We start from the raw sequence: 19,814 nt of genomic DNA, 5'->3' as shown, positions 1-19,814 counted from the left end.
AACCTGCAAGCTGCAAAAAACACCTGTCTTACAGCCTGGGCAACGTTTCCGCGTAAATAGGGCGAGCGCAAAAAACAAAATGGAAAATGGAGGGGGAGGGGAAGAGAGGAGAAGGAAACGCTTGCGGACAAAAAGTCACATTTTCGGAAAAAAACAGGTCTATGATGTCATACCAGAGGGACTTTCCCAATCACAACTTTCAATTTTGTCTCAAAATTGTTTCTCAAATGAATTTTATTTTCAACTTAGTTTCCGTTTTGGAAGCGACTTGGGAGGATAGCAATGGATTAACAAGTGAATCATTAGAATAGTGAAGACAGCAACCGACTGAACTGTTTAGATTTTATAGTGGCCGTATGCATAACTGGTGATACCTTTATTATGAATGTGTCTTTTATCGTCGAAGCATGACAATGAAACTCTATTCAGCTCAATAGCATGTTTGATATTTTTTTTGATTACAATTTTTTTGATTCCCTTGGCTGTTTTACTGCCATTATCATTGTTTTTTATGTATGAATACTTTTTTAGATCGGGTCTGTTTAATGTCAATGTTTCCTTGATTTCATGAACAGCTACTAGATTTTTGTTAAAGATCTTGCTGCTGACGTAACTTGGTTTTGATGTAAATTTTAGTACTTTTTTTTCATCGGTGATAAGTCTAATATCTACTCGCGTTTGCGAAGATTTTCCATAGTTTTACCAAAAACAATGTTATTCATCAATTTGAAAAAAATCTTTTTCAAAAGCATTTTTAGCACTGGTTCTTTTTTGTGTATTAAAATCAATATACTGCTTTAACCAAGCTGACTGGTTAAACTCAAGAACACGATTAACTTTGGTTATTTTAAGGCCTTAATCAAGATATAATTGCAGGTTTTTATAGTGTAAAACATAGTTTTGTTTATTGCTTAATGTAGGTATCAGCTTGTTAACAAGACCAGTCGATATTTGATATTTTTCAGCAATATTTTTAGCATAGTCAGACAGCATATCTTTTGTAACTTTTATATTTTCAGCTGCACATGGATAATCATTATGCAAATCATGCAATTTTTTTGGATACTCGAGATCAACTTCAAGTATCAATCCTTTTTTGCTATCATCTTTATATTTAACTAAGCCTAGCTTGTCAATTTGTTTTTTCGCCATCCATCTGAATTTCCCTGTTGGTAGATAGTGACTCATAGCCCAACCATATAAATTATTAGCATCTAAATACATAATATACTTTGGTATATTGCAGCTTAAATACGGGTATTCGGTATATCACTTTCTTTTGAATTTAAGGTATACAGTATACAATGCTTCCATTAATTTTGGGTATATTTGGATGAATTTTGGGTATTTTGGCGAATTTTTCTCGGGTATACCACTACCACTACCACCCCCCCCCCCCCCCCCCCCCCATCCCCGGGCCGACCCTGATTTTAAACATCGCATCGCATCCCATGACAAGCCCCGACTTGTAAAATAATGACAAGGATCTAGATTATAAAATTGTAAGCATGTTTTTCTGAAGTTTTCAAACACATCAGCCAACAACAAAATATCAGATTTGAGATATAAATTATGATATTCCCCCATACTTTTAAAATTAAAAGTATTCCATACCTCTTTAGCATGATTGTATTGATCATCTGTTATATTTTCATCATTCAAAATGCTGTAAAAATCTTCTTTGTTTTGGGAGTTGTGTTTCACTAAACTTTTTAAAGCTGTCCATGAAATCATATGGGTATATCCTTTTTCCTTCACAAGCTGGAACTGTTCATTTTGGAATGCTTCTTTTGTGTATTTTAATTTTTCATCAGGTAGATTGCTCACTAATTTATCAAGAGATGAATTCATAAATTGAAAACTATCAATAAAAACCAAATATAATTACCACCTAGCATAAAAGCCATATATTTTTCCATATCATTAGGTATAGCATTAATATATTTGACATTCTTCTCCTTTTTTGGTTTTTGAAAGTGTGCTTTTTAGCTATTTTACCAATCTTTTGCATACTAAAATGGCTATCATAGCCTTTTAAATTATGAAATATAGTTGGTACTCTTTCGGTAAATTTATAATTAAGATTACAATCTTGATGAGCTGAGCTAGCCTCTGTATTTTTGAGTTACATGACAATGGTCTCTTACTTTTACGTCTGTATCAGTAAATATTTCGTTACATGCCTTAGCTTTATTGAAGTTTATTTGTCTTCTTTTGTCATTTTTAATGTTTATTAAACTTGTTTTTCATAACCTTTTTACAATATTTAACTTCATCAAGCATTTTTTCCATGAATTTGTAAACAGCATTTTTACCCTCTGTATATTTGAACTGGTTTGGTATACTTATCATCATAACATCAAACGACTTTATGACCGTAACCTCTTTATTGTTTTTAACGCTTATTTCATATCATGTAGCGTAGCCTTTCAAAGCATTGTTTGTTTTGTTATTTTAGTTCTTGGTAGTGGTACATGCTTTTTAATAACCTGTTTTTTTAGTTCTTGGAGCTGGTGTTGGTTTATAATCATCTGGAAATTCTGATAGAGGTTCAATAATGCTTTTTACAGTTTTACGAGGCTCATCTTGAGATTCAACAGGCGGTTGAATAATATTGTTTTGTTGATTCATCAACAAATCCAGAAGTTGTTCTTTGCTAAGATTTTCGAGTTGTGATTTATTCATTTTATAATTATTACATATTTTATTTTTTTCAAAGTGCGTTTGAATTTTGTCAGGATTGGTTACCTGGATAGCAGTTTTTTGTATTTCGTTTATTTTTAACATTTTTAATATATATTATAAACTTCTCTTTAAGCCTCCAAGGTGAAAAAATCGTCTTAATGATATAAAGGGATTATACATATTTAAATTAAAAAATGAAAACACTAAAAATCGATAATATAAAACACAAAATTCATCCAATTTATGAATTATATGCTCCTGATAAAAACGGTAATATAGGTCATATCACTACACTAAACAAATACCAATAAAAGCATGTATAAAAAATAATGGTTATTTGGCATGGTCAGTAAGAAAACATGGTGGAAAATGTGTAAAAACATATTATATTCACCGTTTAGTTTGGGAATGTTTTAACGGCATTATAACTGATAATAAAGTTACTGATCATATCAACAATAATAAAAAAGACAACAGATTATGTAATTTACAGCTTATAACACAACTTACAAGAAAATTGCAAAAAAATAGCTGCAAAAAGCGATTATACGTTTGCTCGATATAACCATCAGAATAAAAAATGCATTAAAGCTATAAACTGTGAAACAAACGAAATAACTTTTTTCAATGGTATGTATGCTGTTAATCAACATCTTAAAATTAACGGCGGCATTGTAAAAAGCATATGGGAAGGATTAAACAACTGCTATACTGGTATTTCAAAACTAAACAATCATAGATATAAATTTGAATACGTTAAAAAGGAAGAGATGCCTGATGTTTAGCTCACATTTATGGCCACACTGGCGAGCGACCCTTCAAATACCAGATTTGTGGCAAAGTGTGGCGAGCGACCCTTCAAATGCCAGATTTGTGGCAAAGGTTTTACTCTGGCGTCGACTCCGAATACTCATAAGCGAACTGTCTCATGCGCCTAAGAAACCGTTCCAATGTCAGTTTTGCACCAAAGCATTTTATCAAAAAAATGCGCGCAAGACGCATTATATCGCCTCGCATCCGTTCGCCAATGGTGTTAGCCTATTGTAAACCGCCAGGCGTACTAGTTTTTCGCTCCCACGTATATACCCTAATCACACCAAATTGAACTTTTAGATTTCTGGCGTTCACACTGAGCGCGCACCAAACTTAATTGGTTTTAAACTTGCTTAAACTAAAACTACCAAGCGAGGTAGTTTAAAGCTTCTAGGTGTTTTCCACATTACACCATCGCCGACATGTTAGGAAACTTGAGCAACGACAACAGCGATGTTAACGAAAACGTGACAAGTTGGCATATTTAGTGGGCAAAAACAATAGCTTTGTACGCTCTGCACGTGCGTTTTTCACTTTCGTCCATCGTCTGCAAAACAACAACGTGAAAGTTTTATGAAGAACGTCATTTTTGAGGAACTACTACACCCTTGTCATATTGAAAAAGATAAAATAGTCACGAAGTGGTTACAATAGCGCGAATTTATATTGCGAGATGACGTTCTCGTTGCCGTGGTCGTTGCTTAAGTTCCCTTTTGGAGGACGAAAACAAAAGATCTCTCATTGGCTACTTTTGTTCGTCCACCAGCAATTGTACATTGCAGCATTGTTACCTGTACAAGTGTCTCCAGAGATTGGTTGCTTGGTTGCAAACCAACTATAGAGCGTTTTCACTCACGTGACCAGCAGCACTATTTAATTACCGAAACAAAAGAAAGTGTTTGCATTAAAATAGAGTTCGATTCCCGGAGGATTAGTTTGGTACACCATCATGGCCGCCATTTCTTTGTTTTGGAACACCAACATGGCCGCCGTGACGTCATCTGAAAATGCTCTAGAGTTTTAGCATCGCGTTCACGGCTATCGAGACTCGTAAGAATGAAGCTGCCGAAGAAAATGAACTTCTTTGATTTTGGTTCACATCTTGCCTGTGATACTAAGATACCGAGGAACGTCTCAGAAGACAGAAAAGGAAGAACAGAATTTTATGCTTTTATCACAAACATAAAGTAGCCGTTCGCCGTTTCACGCAAAAGCGATGCTAGTCTCTCTTCTAATTTAGATGACGAGCTAAAGGGTAGGCCAAAGTTGCCATAAACAATAACATGAAGATACTAAGGCACTGCCGTACAATACTGTGGAGAATATCCAAAAACAGCTAAAACGGTTACCTCGAAAAACTCTCTATTTCCCCATAATGGCGCTTTCGGAAATACCGTGGACGTACTTTTTCTAATTAGCATATTCGTCATTGCAATGTGGCATGAAGAGTGTTTCTTTTTAGATTTCGCACGTGAAGTCCGTGCAGTAGCATTCTATTCACGAATTTTATGCATCGTGCAAAGCATGCGCTTTGTGTTGTGTTAATTCAAACAGGGCTAGGGACAGACCATAAGAAATAACCAGAAGGGAGAGGGGCTTAAAAAAATTATCAGCGAGAAAAGATTTTTTTTTAAAGAAAAATTTTCTGCTAGATTTTTGTGCTGGATTTTTCTGGGGGCAAGCTTTGCACAATTACGCACAACCTTTTGCAGAATGTTTTTGGAGACAATTGTCTAATCAAATGGTCCGTCCCTTAGAAGAACTCGTTTTAGTGAAAGGGACCCTCCACTCCAACAAAAGCAAAAAAGCTGTTTACAAACAAATTTTATCATCCTCTTTCCGCCCCGCGCCAGTGGGCGCATAGTCAATTGACTTCTTTTGAAAAAAAATTATACCATCAAATTTGTTTGAAATTTTCAAAGAAAGCGTTTCTTTCTAAAATAAATAATTTTAGAATTGCGCATTGCTGTATTTCCCGCCATCTTAAATAATTGTGACGTTTACGCATGCTCCATCGTAAAACGAAAGCTCTTTGTGTCTCTGTAACACGTCACAATTATTCAAGATGGCAGCAACCAGCGATACTGTTCGCTTACATATATATTTTTTTCCGATATACACTTTTACAATTGGTTGTAAACGTTATTTCTTACGGTTTAGAGTTAGTCTGGTAGGAATGGACGTCCCCTTTACATTGGGTTTAAACTTTAAACTGGTTTAGTAGGGATTGAAGTTGATAAGAAGACGTTTTGAAAAAATAAAATCGATATGTTTTTCAGGAAAATACTTTCATTGTACGGTTCTCGTGGCATATACGGTTTTAATTGAGACTCCTGTTAATTAATTAACTTATCTACTTTCCTCGGTTTTTGTTTCTGCTGACCTCATTCCAGATAGACTTAAAATATAAGGTAATAAGGTAATCATAGCCGCTCCTGTACAACATCGACTACCTAAGAAAGTGTCATTGAATTTCGTAACCCAAAAATATTGAGTCAAAGATCACTTACTTTAGGATCCTTGCTGTAAAAATTCAAACTAAAAATTCCCTAACCAAGACTTCTCCTTTCTCTCATGCATAGGCTCAAGAGAAAATAAAGGGGGAAGAGAGCTCATGCCCCATACATTTCCTTTCCCATAGGTAATATGTCCCAAGTTATTTTTAGATCGACTCCCATGCTGTACATATCCCAAGAGGATTAGCAACAGTCAATCATGGCAAGCATGTGTTCTCTGAACGAGGGCTATCTACGCGAAACACATTCCCGCTATGTTAATTTGCTGTTGCCTAATCCCCTTGAGACATATTACCTATGGAAAAGGGTATGTCTGGGGGATGCTCTTTCCCACTTCATTTTCTCTTGATAGGCTTTGTTAGTGATACTACAAACCTGTTATTTCATCATGCACTTTTCATCGCGAGGTAGCATTTATTTTATTTCTGGAAAACAATGTACCTTTTATTCCTCAAGAGAACTCTTTATTCGAGCTATGTTAAATTGCCTTGACTATAAAAGACGATATGCCGTCAAAACTGGGTCTTAAAGAAAATCCAGTTTAAAATGGAGAGCTTTCATCCGCGAAAACAACCTTTCGTTTTCCTTTCCTTGGTCGAGTCATCCGAAGGGCAGCAACTACAATTACCATAATGATTACAATTACAAAACTACAGCTACAATGATAGGTTAATTAGAAGAGAAATATAAAGCCGTTTAGACTTTTTCAAGTCTAGACGTGTTGGTGTGTAGGTGTACGTTGACTATGTAAGTATTATGTAAGGTACGTATATGCAAGGTCGATAGTATGAAAATAGGGTGTACGTTTCTGTAAGTCATTACATAAAAAGAGTAATGTAAGTATGTAGTACTAGTAAGTAGGTATCCTATGCAAGTATCATGTAAGGGTTATGTCATGCAAGTTTGTACAAAAATAAGCAATGTAAATATGTGAAGTGTAGTATGTAACTATTTTGTAAAAGAAATTGACAAAAAAACCTGCTCAAAGTGAAGTCAAAGTGCTACTGTGATAAAAAAAAAATCACTTCCCTTGTGTTTTCTTAACACCTGACCGGCAAAATTTTGAGCTTTGATTTTTATCCAAAGGATGTTTACTTTGAGTGTAAGTTTTGGATGTCATGGTCCGCCATTACTCACTATCAAAACTGACCGATTGGACCTCAGAAGGCTGTATCTGGGGAAAAGTGAAGTCATTTACTCACCAGCTTAAAATTTTAGCGAGCAATGAAGCTGATTCGAGTTTAAAAGGCTAAAAGCCGGAAACTCCCGTGGTCCAGTGCTGCATCATACACACGCATTGAATTCGTAAACTACTGAGTTTGCCGTCATTTTCTCCTCCATTCAGCTCTCTCAAGATTTTAAAGTTCGTAATGGCGGATCATTTACTAGGAAAATTCCAGTTTAAATAAACAAGTGTCTTTTAAATCAAGGCATAAAAACTTGGGTCACTTAGTGTTTAGTTAACATAGTTTTGAAATTCAAAGGAAAAGAAGAAGTTGATTTTTTTGGTCATAGTAGCACTTTAAACCTATTATAATGTTCTCGTAGTTGTTGTGGCTTAAACTACCTATTGTCCCGATTTTCATAATTCTGGGGTATCTCACCTTCAAGCGGAAAATCACCAGTTTAAGCTTTACAAGTTAAAAACTAAAACTACTACAACTGCTTTACATGATTGCCGTGTGGGAAGCCGATACGCTGGATACCTTATGCAAGTTTCACTTAAATTGATCAACAGATCCAACATTCTTTGAGCTATTGAGCAATTTATTCCACAATGTGGCCCCGCCATAGGAGAAGCTTCGCTTTAAATAATTAGTTCTCGGTTTTGGCAAAGCCAGTTTTCCCTCAGAGTTTCTCAGGTTGTAATAGGTTGTAATTAGAGTAATACTGAGTAAAGACGCTGAAGATAATCCGGGGCATGTCCATTCAATTGTGCTCCGCAGTTTGGCAATTGGCAGAATTATGAGATCGGAGTTAGTAACTTGAAATCCTCCTGAAGAAGGATTTACAATAATGGACGCTTCGTAGGTGCACCAGTCCCAGGCTGCTTTAGCTGTCTCCTGAGTCGCCATACGACAACGATGAGCACAATTACCACAACCCCAAGGATCACAACCAATGCGATTAACGCATACTCCGTGCCTAAAACAAGACGAAAACGAGAAATGCTTAACTGGAGAAATCTTAACTGGCTCCACGGCCTATTTTGTCTCGAGAGACCCTGACGAAGGTACAGTTAAATTTAGCAATGGCCCATTACTGAATTCATCATGCCCCAGTTGTTCAAAAGGTGGATAACGCTATCCACCAGATAAATCACTATTCATTGAATAGCGCAATTTATTTTGCTATTACTTATCTGCAATTCGCCCCCGCACGGCAATTCATGCAGGCAACGATGCCGAGTTCTGATTTGTCAACTCAGCTGCTCTTCACAAGAGATTCAAGTTCTCTCTGCGCACTGTCTGAAAGCACCCCACAAGTCCACTTTCCCTGAATATTTCTTGGGAATCAGTACAATAAAAAATATTATTGTACTAGACATGGAACGCACTTTACTAATCCATGATTACTAATAGTTTTAGAAAAAGGGACGCATTTCATGCCCACGTTTGCAGCCGCATAGTGAGTTTTGTTTTCATTTTAAAGTTACCTTTATTTGGCGCAACTTCTGGTGCTGCTATGGTGACGGGTTTACATTGCATTTCATCTGTCCCAACTGGCGCCACACTAGGTTCATATTTGGATAAGGCAGGCACAAGCGAATTCCAGAACGCTATCTTCTCAGGAAGCATATCCTTTTCAATCGATGGCGTCGGTTTCAATACAACGTACTGTTGATTCTCCAAAGTGAATTCCGGCCAGGTTTGCGGATCAGCTGGTGTTCTATATGATGATTACAATTAGTCAAAAATATTACATCAGTTTTACATGTTCTTATCTCGGGAATGACATTACCAGTTACATCAAGGGCTCAGTTAAATGTTCAAAAGCCGATTAGCACAAATCCACGATTAAGAACGATTTCTGTCGGTCAAAAAAGCTTTAAAACTGTAATTTTAGGCTACAGGAAAACAATAGTCTAAGTTAATATTGAAGGCTAAAAATCTTGAGAAAATACATTGCCCGTGGTTAGTCGTAAGATGTTCGTTTCATCCCGACCAAGGGACTCATCAGAGACCTTTCTGCATGGCAAACTCGTTGGGCATTACGCTCAAAGTCTCGTTCGCTAACAAAATGTATTTTCACAAGTAACTGTCAACTTTATTGTCAATTTTTACTCGTCCATTTTCCGCGGTCTGGAATCCTTATGAGACATAAGGCGAGATTGCTGTCATCATTTTGTTAGCGAACGGGGCTTTGGGCCTCATGCCCAACGAGTTTGCCAAGCAGAAAGGTCTACGATGAGTTCCTTGGTCGGGATGAAACGAGCATCGTAAGACTAACCACGAACAATATATTTTCACAAGTAACTGTCAACTTTATTAAAAATCTAGGGGAAACTCTTTTTGAAACAGTACATAAACTGCAACTTAAGTTTCCAGTATGACCAGTAATCTAGGATTAGTTAATCGGGCTTTGTTCAACTGGTCAGGACCCTGCAGGATTGTAAGAAATGTAATGCGTAGTTCATTTTGACGTCACGAAGAATTGTCCACTTTAAACGAAGTGTCAACTTCGTATTTAGGTTATCATTTATCACACCCTAGCTATTATTATTATTACTATTATTATTATTATTATTATTATTATTATTATTATTATTATTATTACTTCCTTATGTTTCATGTCTTCTCATAGGTTCTTGCTCTATGTAAATGCTAGCTATCAGTGAATCTATGTGTACACTTATTTCTTTTATTTTTATTTACTTATTTATTTCTTTACCTGTCTTACTAGTAATATAATTTGCTCAATGTGATTGTAAGTTACCAAGCCCGCCTCGATTAGCTTTGCTATACGAGGGCTGTGTATTTCTTCAATTTGTTATTTATTAAACTTTGAAATAAAATGACGATGATGATGATGATGATGCTAAAAAAGCGCTGTTTCCGCAACTGTTTATATCTACTCCAGAAGAGTGGAGTTCAGGGGACAATTTGTGGCGTTTAGCTACTGTAGTTCTAGACACAAGTAAAAGAAGGGTATCAGAGGACACCTCGTGACGCCTATTAACCCTTCATTCTTACTCTTCATTCGTTTAAAAGCCCGTTTAAACGGTTCAACATTTGCTTCACCATGCATTCAACACTTTGTTGAACCAAACGTTCGGTGCATTTGAACAGGTCGTGCAACATTGTTGACAGCGTAAAAAATGTTGAAAGCTTGTTGAAAGGGTGATGATCAATCAAGTTTAAATCGGTTTAAACTTTCATTCCACATCATTCAACTTTTCCTTTGTTCTCGAAAACGTTGAATAGTAATAAAGCCGTTTGAACGCTCTGTTCAACAATTGTAGAACACACGCATCAGGCCGTAAAAGTCAACATGGCGTAGTTTATCTGGACGAGAAAGGCTGGTTTCTAGTTCTTAGTTTCTCGCGATCGGCAAATTTCGCGAAAGTGTTGGTTCTTTTGTTGGCACAACGTGAGAACCGTTTGAACGGCCTCCGCACAACATCCGTTCATCTTTTGTTGAAAGAATGAAAGAATGATAGTCGCAATTATCCCAATCTTTACGACACTGAATCATCCGATAATTAAAGTACGGTATCCTGAAATAAAATTCTCGGTCCGCTATAGTTGCAGTTCCCGTACTAAATTATGCAAGTGTCTTGTTCTTGCCTCTTTTGAAAAATACCCCTTACCCGACAGGACCTCTTTCTGTTTTCTCGTTCTCTGTCTTGTCGCCATCGTAGTCTTCTACTTAGCAACAATAGAAGTTGGAAACGTGGCTGGAGCTAACTGCGCTTGCGTATGATCGCTCCCTACAAGGGCTTTTCAGGATCAACCCGCTCAACGGGATCGGATCGAATGCACGTGAAGGCGCCGCACGACTACGATACGATCCATGTGTGATCTCGAATCACAGCACACCCAGCCAGATGTAATTGACTGGGAGTCGATTTTGAGGAGGGAGGAATACCGGACTACCCGGATAAAAAGCCTCGGAGACTGACTGAGATCGACCGAAAACTCACCCCACATGCGACCTCAGGGCTGAATCTGGGTCTCAGAGGGGGGAGGCCTGGTTGATGACCACTAAGCAATCCTTACGCAATACCACGTGTCACTTGCTCGCACGACTTTTCCCGCGAAAGGCGTCGGCTGCATATATTTGCGTCCACATCTGATTGGTTCACTTGAGTGTCTTTGCAGTCTTTTCTGATTGGCTTAAAGAGCACCTAAATTCATGCATTTTTTGTCCTCGAGACAAATTTCTCTAACAAGAGCAAATTCGCCACATCAAAACTAAAACTTGTTACTGATAGAGAATATATCTAATAAAATAAATGTGTTTTGTATTGCAAAGTGTGATTGACATAATCTGCAAGAATAAGCCTTTTGCAATTCAAAACTTACCCATTCTTCGCAAAGTTACTCCACATGGTAATGACGGTCTTTGAAAATTTTATTTTTTCGCTTTGTTCAGCTTCGCTAGCGCTGCTGTTGTACCAATCAAAGTAACGACCAAACACAAAAGGAAGATCGGCACCATGAAAAACTCCAGCCCAGGAAGGAAAATGCTTATTGTTGAAGTAATCGAAATTATAAAAGAAGGTCTTAATCTTCTTGTCGACAAAGGCTCTCGCGGAGCGAACTGCCGGCTTCTGTTATTACATCCATGTATTGCTTTCTTAAGACTTGAGGATCAGTTTGGTTCGTCCAGTCTGTGTATTCGAAAATCACCGCGTCCAATACCTTCTCAGTTTGATTGTACGCCCATTTCTGGCTGTTTTTGACAAGACTGTCAAACATTGTTTTGTTGAGTCCTTTGTCTATCCCAGGTATGCCTTTCACTAAACCTAAAAAAATATCAAACTGCAAATTAGTCCCTTTTTAGATTTAAGTTACTATCTGCAAATGTTATAGATCCCTTCAGCATACCATCGTCTAGCTATAATCTACGGAACTTAGACTTCTTTATCCGCAGGTTTAACATTGTATATGTAATTTGAGTGCTCCCACCACCGCGCCACCTCTGATTTGTGAACCTAAAGTTAACCTAAAGCTGTGAATGTTCCGACGAGATTTAGCCAGTTTCAGTTTTCCATGAACACTCTGATGTTGGCTTAACTGTAGAATACCCGGCCACTCCAAAACACTTCAGGAAATTGCGGCTACGGGGCTACTCTGTTACGCGCAAACACGCAAACTGTTGCTACTTGGCTAAGTTCAAACAATGACGAAAGAACCTTAGGGTGAACCTCGTTCTTAAAACGCACTCGAAGTTTACACGTTTGCACGTTTAAAGAACTCTCGCTCGGTCACTAACTCACTTAGCCACTCAGTAGCTACGTAGCAGGTAGCCGGGAACGAGAAAGCGTTGCTTCGAGTGGCTGGGCATTCTGCAGTTACTAACACATGCTAAAACCGTGCGATCGACACTAATAGCAGCACGCGTAGCTAGAGCCCGACTTACGCTCTTAGATTGTCTAGTTGTGCAAGTTAATAAGGGCAATTCTCAATGATGTTTCAGGATGATTTTTGTCTTGAGAATTAAAGAAAACAAATACAAGAAAAAAATGCTATGGGGCATACCCTGATAACCTCTGAGTAATTCTGGATTTATGATCTGTCCGACATAGAGTTAATTAATTGTGATAATAACGTTATGGCTGCCTGGCTCCTTTAGCCCTCATGGTTATCTGGGTCACTCTGGGCAGCTCATACCAAATTTAATTTGTAATTAAGTTATTGTAAACTTCTATGCATTGTAGTGGTTCCAACAAAGATTGTTGTTCTTGTTGTTGTTGCAAAATAAGTCATTTGTTTATGTTGAGCGGTTTACCTTCAACAGGAATAACGAAGAACCCTCCTCCATTGTTTGTCATTCCAATTATCGCTGGGATTCCAGTCTGATTAAACTCTCCTCTGAGAAAAAGATTGATGGGGACATCTGAAAAAAAAAAAAAAAAAAAAAAAAACAAACTCTATCAGGAAAAAGGTGTGTAAGGCCAGGAGGGCCCTGTAACAAGCCAATTTACTGGCATGCACAGTATCTATCCCAGGGCTCAGTCAATCAAAAATTAGTCACATGCTATGGGCTATATTTTCCAATGTGTACTTTCTGATTTTATTAAAGGGGCTAGGTCACGCAGTTTTAGGCAATTTCAGCACTGATTGAATGGTCATAGAATTAACTATGACTACTCCCCCCGCCCCCGCCTCCCCTGTTGACGAGCAATATCGTCCGGCATTAGACAGAGTACAATCTATCAAGTCTCACTCCTTGGAGTCAATGGGTTAAAGGGAACATAGTTTTGAGTGGATTTATAGGTTTTTAACCCATTGCCTCCCCCCCCCCCCTCCCCTGTTGACGAGTAATATCGTCTGGCATTAGACAGAGTACAATCTATCAAGTCTCACTCCTTGGAGTCAATGGGTTAAATGAGACATAGTTTTGAGTGGTTTTAGAGGTTGTTAACCCATTGCCTCCCCCCCCCCCCCCTCCCCTGTTGACGAGCAATATCGTCCGGCATTAGACAGAGTAAAATCTATCAATTCTCACTCCTTGGAGTCAATGGTTAATAGGGGACATAGTTTTGAGTGGATTTAGAGGTTGTTAACCCATTGCCTCCCCCACCCCCCCTCCCCTGTTGACGAGCAATATCGTCTGGCATTAGACAGAGTACAATCTATCAAGTCTCACTCCTTGGAGTCAATGGGTTAAATGAGACATAGTTTTGAGTGGATTTAGAGGTTGTTAACCCATTGCCTCCCCCCCCCCCCCCTCCCCTGTTGACGAGTACTATTGTCTGGCATTAGACGGAGTACAATCTATCAAGTCTCACTCCTTGGAGTCAGTGGGTTAAAGGGAACATAGTTTTGAGTGGATTTAGAGGTTGTTAACCCATTGCCTCCCCCCCCCCTCCCCTGTTGACGAGTAATATCGTCTAGCATTAGACATAGTAAAATCTATCAAGTCTCACTCCTTGGAGTCAATGGGTTAAATGAGACATAGTTTTGAGTGGATTTAGAGGTTGTTAACCCATTGCCTAGTGAACTGCCCCAGGGCAAATGGTACACTCTGCAAAATCTTGGCACTCTTGAAATCTTGACAGCCTTGGCGAAGAGTCTCAAAGTCTCGTTTCTATTGCATTTGCTTCAGTATGAAGTCTTGCATGTTTTGGTCTCGGTCTCTGATTTGCAAACAAGGGTCTCGGCATCACGGCGAGTCTCAGATTTTTCCATTCGTCACCCCTATTTAACCTTACCTGGAGGCCTTGGAGAAAAAATAGAAACGCAATGCGTACATGTGTCTACAGCAAAAGCAAAATTACCGGCAGCATAACCTTAATATTTATAGATCACACTGGCATACCTCAATTGAAGGAGGTGAATTCATTCATCCACATCCCAGTGGCTTTGTGTAATACAACCACAATGAGGAGGATGATGATGTTTATTATTATTATGGTTATCATTATCATCATGCATTATACTTCATTAATGATCCAATTTCTGTAACTAATTAACTTAAAATTTCACCTTGTAAAAAGTGGTGATCTGCCACAGGCAAGAACCCTGTTGTAACATCATGTATGACAGCATTCTGTGCTTTCATTATGTCAGCAATACTCTTATTCGTCAAGCATTCCTTTAATCCGTGCATACTACATCCAATAAGGCTGGCAAAAGCACTGGTGGCAAAAAAAAAACTGATATTACCAACTTCTGGTTGCTCTTTTGCACAAAATACATTAATTTAATTTTATCATAAATATCATTAATTTCATTAATGCTAATTTAAATATCACATTATTATTAATTTATGATTATCATTAATTATAATGATTAATAATTTTATTATCACTAATCATGGATTGAATCATTATTAATACATTTAATCTTGACGACAATAATAAAGTTGATGCACACGTTCATTTGCATGGTTGTAATACATTGTATTTCAAGGAAGTCTACCTACCTTGCCTTTTCAACTGCTGTTTTGTTGTACATGCCAGCAAATGGTGAAGCTGCGGTTCCACTTTCAAGAATAACCTTGTGATAAAGCCCATAGCTCAGAGGAGAAAGCATGTGGAGCGCAACGCTAGCAGCACCAGCAGACTGTCCAAAGATTGTCACCTGTTTGGGGTCTCCTCCAAATCTAAGGGAAGAGAGAGTAGACGCCAACAATATAGTTACAGTCAAGTAAACACATTTCACATTTTTAACAACGCCTACAGTACATCAACTCAAAACTATGTCCCCTTTAACCCACTGATTCCTGGTAGATTTTACTCTGTCTATCACCAGAAATTTTATTCCTCAATGGGTCAAATAATGAACTGAATTTTAGGAAGGAATTTACGAAATTGCAGACATAATTATAATATTATAAGGCAAAGTATTATCAGTATTCCCCTTTTATCTATTATTAGGCCACAATTCTTACATGAATCTGGTCTTGAGGACCAAGTATGATACTGTATGTCATCATTTGTATTTCATTTAACTTCCTTTTCCTAGTAGTGGTCAACATTGAAGAGCCTAATTCGACTCTGGGAAGAATGGTAGATTTGATTTGGAAAGGGAGTGGGTGGGCGCATTTCTTGGGAGAAAGGGGGAGTGGGCTAATGGTGGGAAGTGGATGGGCCGATTGTGAGGAGTCCGGATAAAAAGAAACCTTTACATTTTTTGTCTCCAGGCAGAGGTTGGCACCTCTGTAACGTGAAGAATTACATGATTGTATGCAGATAATCTGGAGGATGTTAAGATCCACTTTTCCCTTTTGGTGCATTGAATATTACATTTAAACATCCTCCTCTTTATTCATAGTAAATTCTTTGTGATTGTGAATGGAATAGATCTACCACATTCAGGTGGGGCACTGTATGATAAATACAAAACACTGTGTTAGACTGGCCAGATGAAGATGCTACAGTACGTGGGGAGCAGAGACAGCGCAGTGGTGAGAGCACTCGCCTCCCAACAATGTGGCCAGGGTTACTTTCAATTCCCAGACTTGGCGTCAGGGGGGTTGAGTCTGTTAGTTCCCTACTCTCTGAGAGGTCTTTCTCCAGGTACGTACTCCGGTTTTCTCCTTTCCTCAAAAACAAATGTTTGATTTCAGTTAACTTTTCAAATCCCAGCTGGTACTTTTCAATTTTCTCTTGCTCCTTTTTGTGCAGTCTGCTATCTCCAGGAATAGCCATATCAACTATTGTGCAGGTATTCATTTTCTTTTCAAACAACACTGGTCTCCATGCCTCGATGACATGATCACATTCAATGTTCATGTCCCACATGTCTTGTCATTGTCTGTGCGTGCCATATTTATACTTTCCACATGGCTTCCGATGAATGAATATTGTTATTGTTATTATTATTATTCATTATTCAAACATTATTATTATTACTAACGCTTTGTAGCAGCTTGAAGTAGAATATTGCTTTGATGAACAACACAATGTTAGGGAAGTTTATTTTTCAATGAAGACATTACATGTTTCAGATGAGACATCATCGTCACTTGTACAGCGAGAAATAAAATGAAAATATGCAATAAATAGTATAACAAAGTGAGATATTACTGTTATTATTATTATTATTAATTAATCAAGCATTATTATTATTAATGCTTTGTAGCAGCCTGAAGTAGGATATTGCTTCAAATGATGAACAACACAATGTTTGGGAAGTTCATTTTTCAATGAAGACAATACATGTTTCAGATGAGACATCATCGTCAGTTGTACAGTGAGAAATAAAATGAAAATATGCAATAAATAGTATAACAAAGTGTGACATTAATGAGAATAATTAAGGATGAAGGGAGGGAGGTCCAGAAAATTTTCGAAACTTGCACTTTTCAAATCGCTGGAAATGCACCCTTGACTCAGTCTGCAATTTTGGTTTTTTAATGCTGCTTGCTAGGAGAGCCCATGTTATTATGGTCAGCCTGAGCTAATATATCGGCCTATGCTTCTTATATCAATGGGTGAAAGTCCTGAACAAACACGAAAATTGGCCGTAAGCGAACAGATTGAACATTGGCCAAAGTTCAAAGCTAGTGAAGGAACGAATTAGAAATTCATTAGCAGTTCTGAAAGCTTAAATGGTAGTTACCCATGAGAAAAGTGCCAATGCGTGAGAAATGCTTGTGTCGGTGTGAGAGCGTGAGAAATGCTTGTGTCGGTGTGAGAGCATGAGATTGCATCGAAATGCATGATACTCACGCTCAATGCGTGAGACTTGAACGCCCTGGGAGTGACAATTTCCAGAACTTCTCAGGTGTGTCATTATTATTATTATTATTATTATTATTATGTAAGTCAGCCTTACCGGTCATTAATATCTAACCATTTTAACATTACAAACGAAAAAACTTGGCACGCCCTATTCTTGTATTGGCCCTACACTTGTCATATGTATTTGTCCTGAAAAGGGTCCCACCTGACTTAAATAACAAACAATTTTTCATATTAGCTTTAGCCTTAATCATTTTCATATATACTTTACCCCTCGATGTTGTCCTGTACCCACTGCAAAGCCTTCACTTGATCTAAGAGTCCATAATTCCCAGGTAAGTCATTTGTTCCAGTTGACAGAAAACCGAGGACTCCTAGTCGATAATTAAAGGTCACAACGACAACTTCTCCCTCGGAGGCAAGATATTGACCGTTGTAAACGCGATATGCTGAGCTACCAAACGCAAACCCACCCCCATAGATGAAAACCATTACTGGTATAAGCCCACTTCTGGTTTCAGGAATAAGGACATTGATGGTCAGGCAGTTCTCGCTCATTGTTGAAGTCGACTTCACGACAACACTCGGTTTTTGCCAACATGAATGTCCAAACGAAGTTGCCTCCAGTGGAACTGTCCACGGCTCGGGTGATTGTGGAACTTCAAATCTTTTGGCCTTAGCAAATGGAATTCCAAGGTATTGAATAAGGATTTTGTTAGTAGTCAAAACAATGGATTCACCACGGACTGGTCCAGACGTTGTGTTCACAACTTTTGTGGGCTTGCCATTTACAAAGGCCAAACATGAAGCTAAGAAAATAAATCTGAAGATTCCAAACGCAGGGTAGGACATCTTGTTTTCGTCTAGCAGGAAATTAAAGGAAACCAATTGAATGCGACTTGTTGTTCGCCGCGTAATAAAATATTAAATCACGCATAATGCAGAAGCTCAGAGATTTCTATGCTTTTGTATAACGTAAATGCTATTAGGCTGAGTCCTTTCTTCAAACGCTCTTGACCAGAAAGGACGAACAAAAATGGCGGTTACCTCAGGCTAAATGTGGCATCTAACCGGAAATGCGATGGTGCCTCTGCTGGGAGAAATATTTTTGTTTTGACGTTTATTTGGGGTCAATGTACCCTTCTCCCCCAGCACTAGGCAAAGGACTTCCGTCTAGTTGGAAAGCTGCGCGCTCGTTCGATTTTGAAATCACACGTATGATTTCAGACCAAATTGCACTCCACTCAGTTCAATTACCCCTTTATTACATCCATTTAGAAATCACACAATGATTACTTATGTACCAGTCAAATTAAAGCTTCAATATCCCCCACCCCCGGGCATATGAACATTTTAATACATTTGCGACGATTGATATGTAGGTGTGGAATGAATGTATGGGAAGTATTTAAGTGTCGTTGCATGAAACTCCGTAAAACCAATGCATTCAGTTAATAAAAATCTGGTAATTTTCCCGGGGGTGGGGGCATTTGATCACCTGAAATGGACCTATGATGAGGCATTTGAACAGCTTTTTGGCCAAGGGAGGGGGGCATTTGAACAAAAAATTTCCAAGAATTCAAATGCCAACATTTTATTTACCAGTTGAGAACCACACAATGGTTTTCTTTGTCCTTCATTATCCTGCAATTTGATTGGTTACCTTAAACAAGCCTTGAAACCTGATTGGTTGTTTTGTTTAAGTGTTCTATTCTGGGAAATGGTGCGACTTAGAGCAAAAAATAGTGCGATTTGGGAATACTAATCAGATTGCAAGGATCACCGGTTGAAATAAAAAGCGTAATTGGTAATCTCTTGTTCGGCGCGTGATGAAATATGAAATAAATGATGAAATGGTATATGAAAAGAATCATATATGAACAGCGGATATGAAATCAAGTGACCGTCGCACCGGAATCGCGAGGTCACGGGTTCAAAACCCGTTGAAGTCCTGAATTTTTCAGGCTTCTCTACGCAACTGTAAAAATTGCATTCATAACTGCGAAGATCATAGCTTCACTTGATCGCTTGAAATATGAAATCACGCATAATGCAGAGGGCCAGATATTTCCATATTTTTGAATTCCGTCTTTGTTATTTGGCCGCGTCGTTTCTTCAAAGGCTCTTGACCAAAAAGGCCGACCAATATGCTGTACAATTATAGTGTTACCTCGGGGTAAATATGGCATCCAACCGGAAATAAAAAAAAACAGGAATCTGATATATGGAATCCGGAATGGCAAACAGATTGCTTAACAAGACATTAATATGTTCATCGAAGAAAGTACAAAGAAAACAAAAAGAAATAAAGACAAACAAGCACAACAAACTACTTGTTCCTATCCTTTGATAAACGGTAGCACCAGAGTTTTGGGTCTTTCTGCAGGTACTGGAAAGCATTGTGATTTTGGTCACTTGGAATTAGTCTTTATTTGGAGTTGTTT

At 38.1% G+C, this 19,814-nt stretch overlaps 1 protein-coding gene across 1 annotated transcript; it reads right to left on the bottom strand.

Moving 5' to 3' along the window:
- Window positions 1-6,234: 6,234 nt before the first annotated feature.
- Window positions 6,235-18,411, bottom strand: LOC138032341 (acetylcholinesterase-like). Its single transcript, XM_068880001.1, is given in 8 exon segments — window positions 6,235-8,159; window positions 8,671-8,903; window positions 11,540-11,785; window positions 11,787-11,982; window positions 12,969-13,076; window positions 14,669-14,820; window positions 15,108-15,287; window positions 17,642-18,411. Coding segments are annotated over 8 exon segments (1,833 nt in total). The 5' UTR covers window positions 18,223-18,411; the 3' UTR covers window positions 6,235-8,022.
- Window positions 18,412-19,814: the final 1,403 nt, after the last annotated feature.

The sequence above is a fragment of the Montipora capricornis genome, chromosome 14 (genome assembly GCF_036669925.1).
Source record: "Montipora capricornis isolate CH-2021 chromosome 14, ASM3666992v2, whole genome shotgun sequence".
In the NCBI taxonomy this organism is placed as follows: domain Eukaryota; kingdom Metazoa; phylum Cnidaria; class Anthozoa; order Scleractinia; family Acroporidae; genus Montipora; species Montipora capricornis.
Note: the sequence above shows the minus strand (reverse complement) of the source record. Positions and strands in the feature narration are given on the sequence as shown.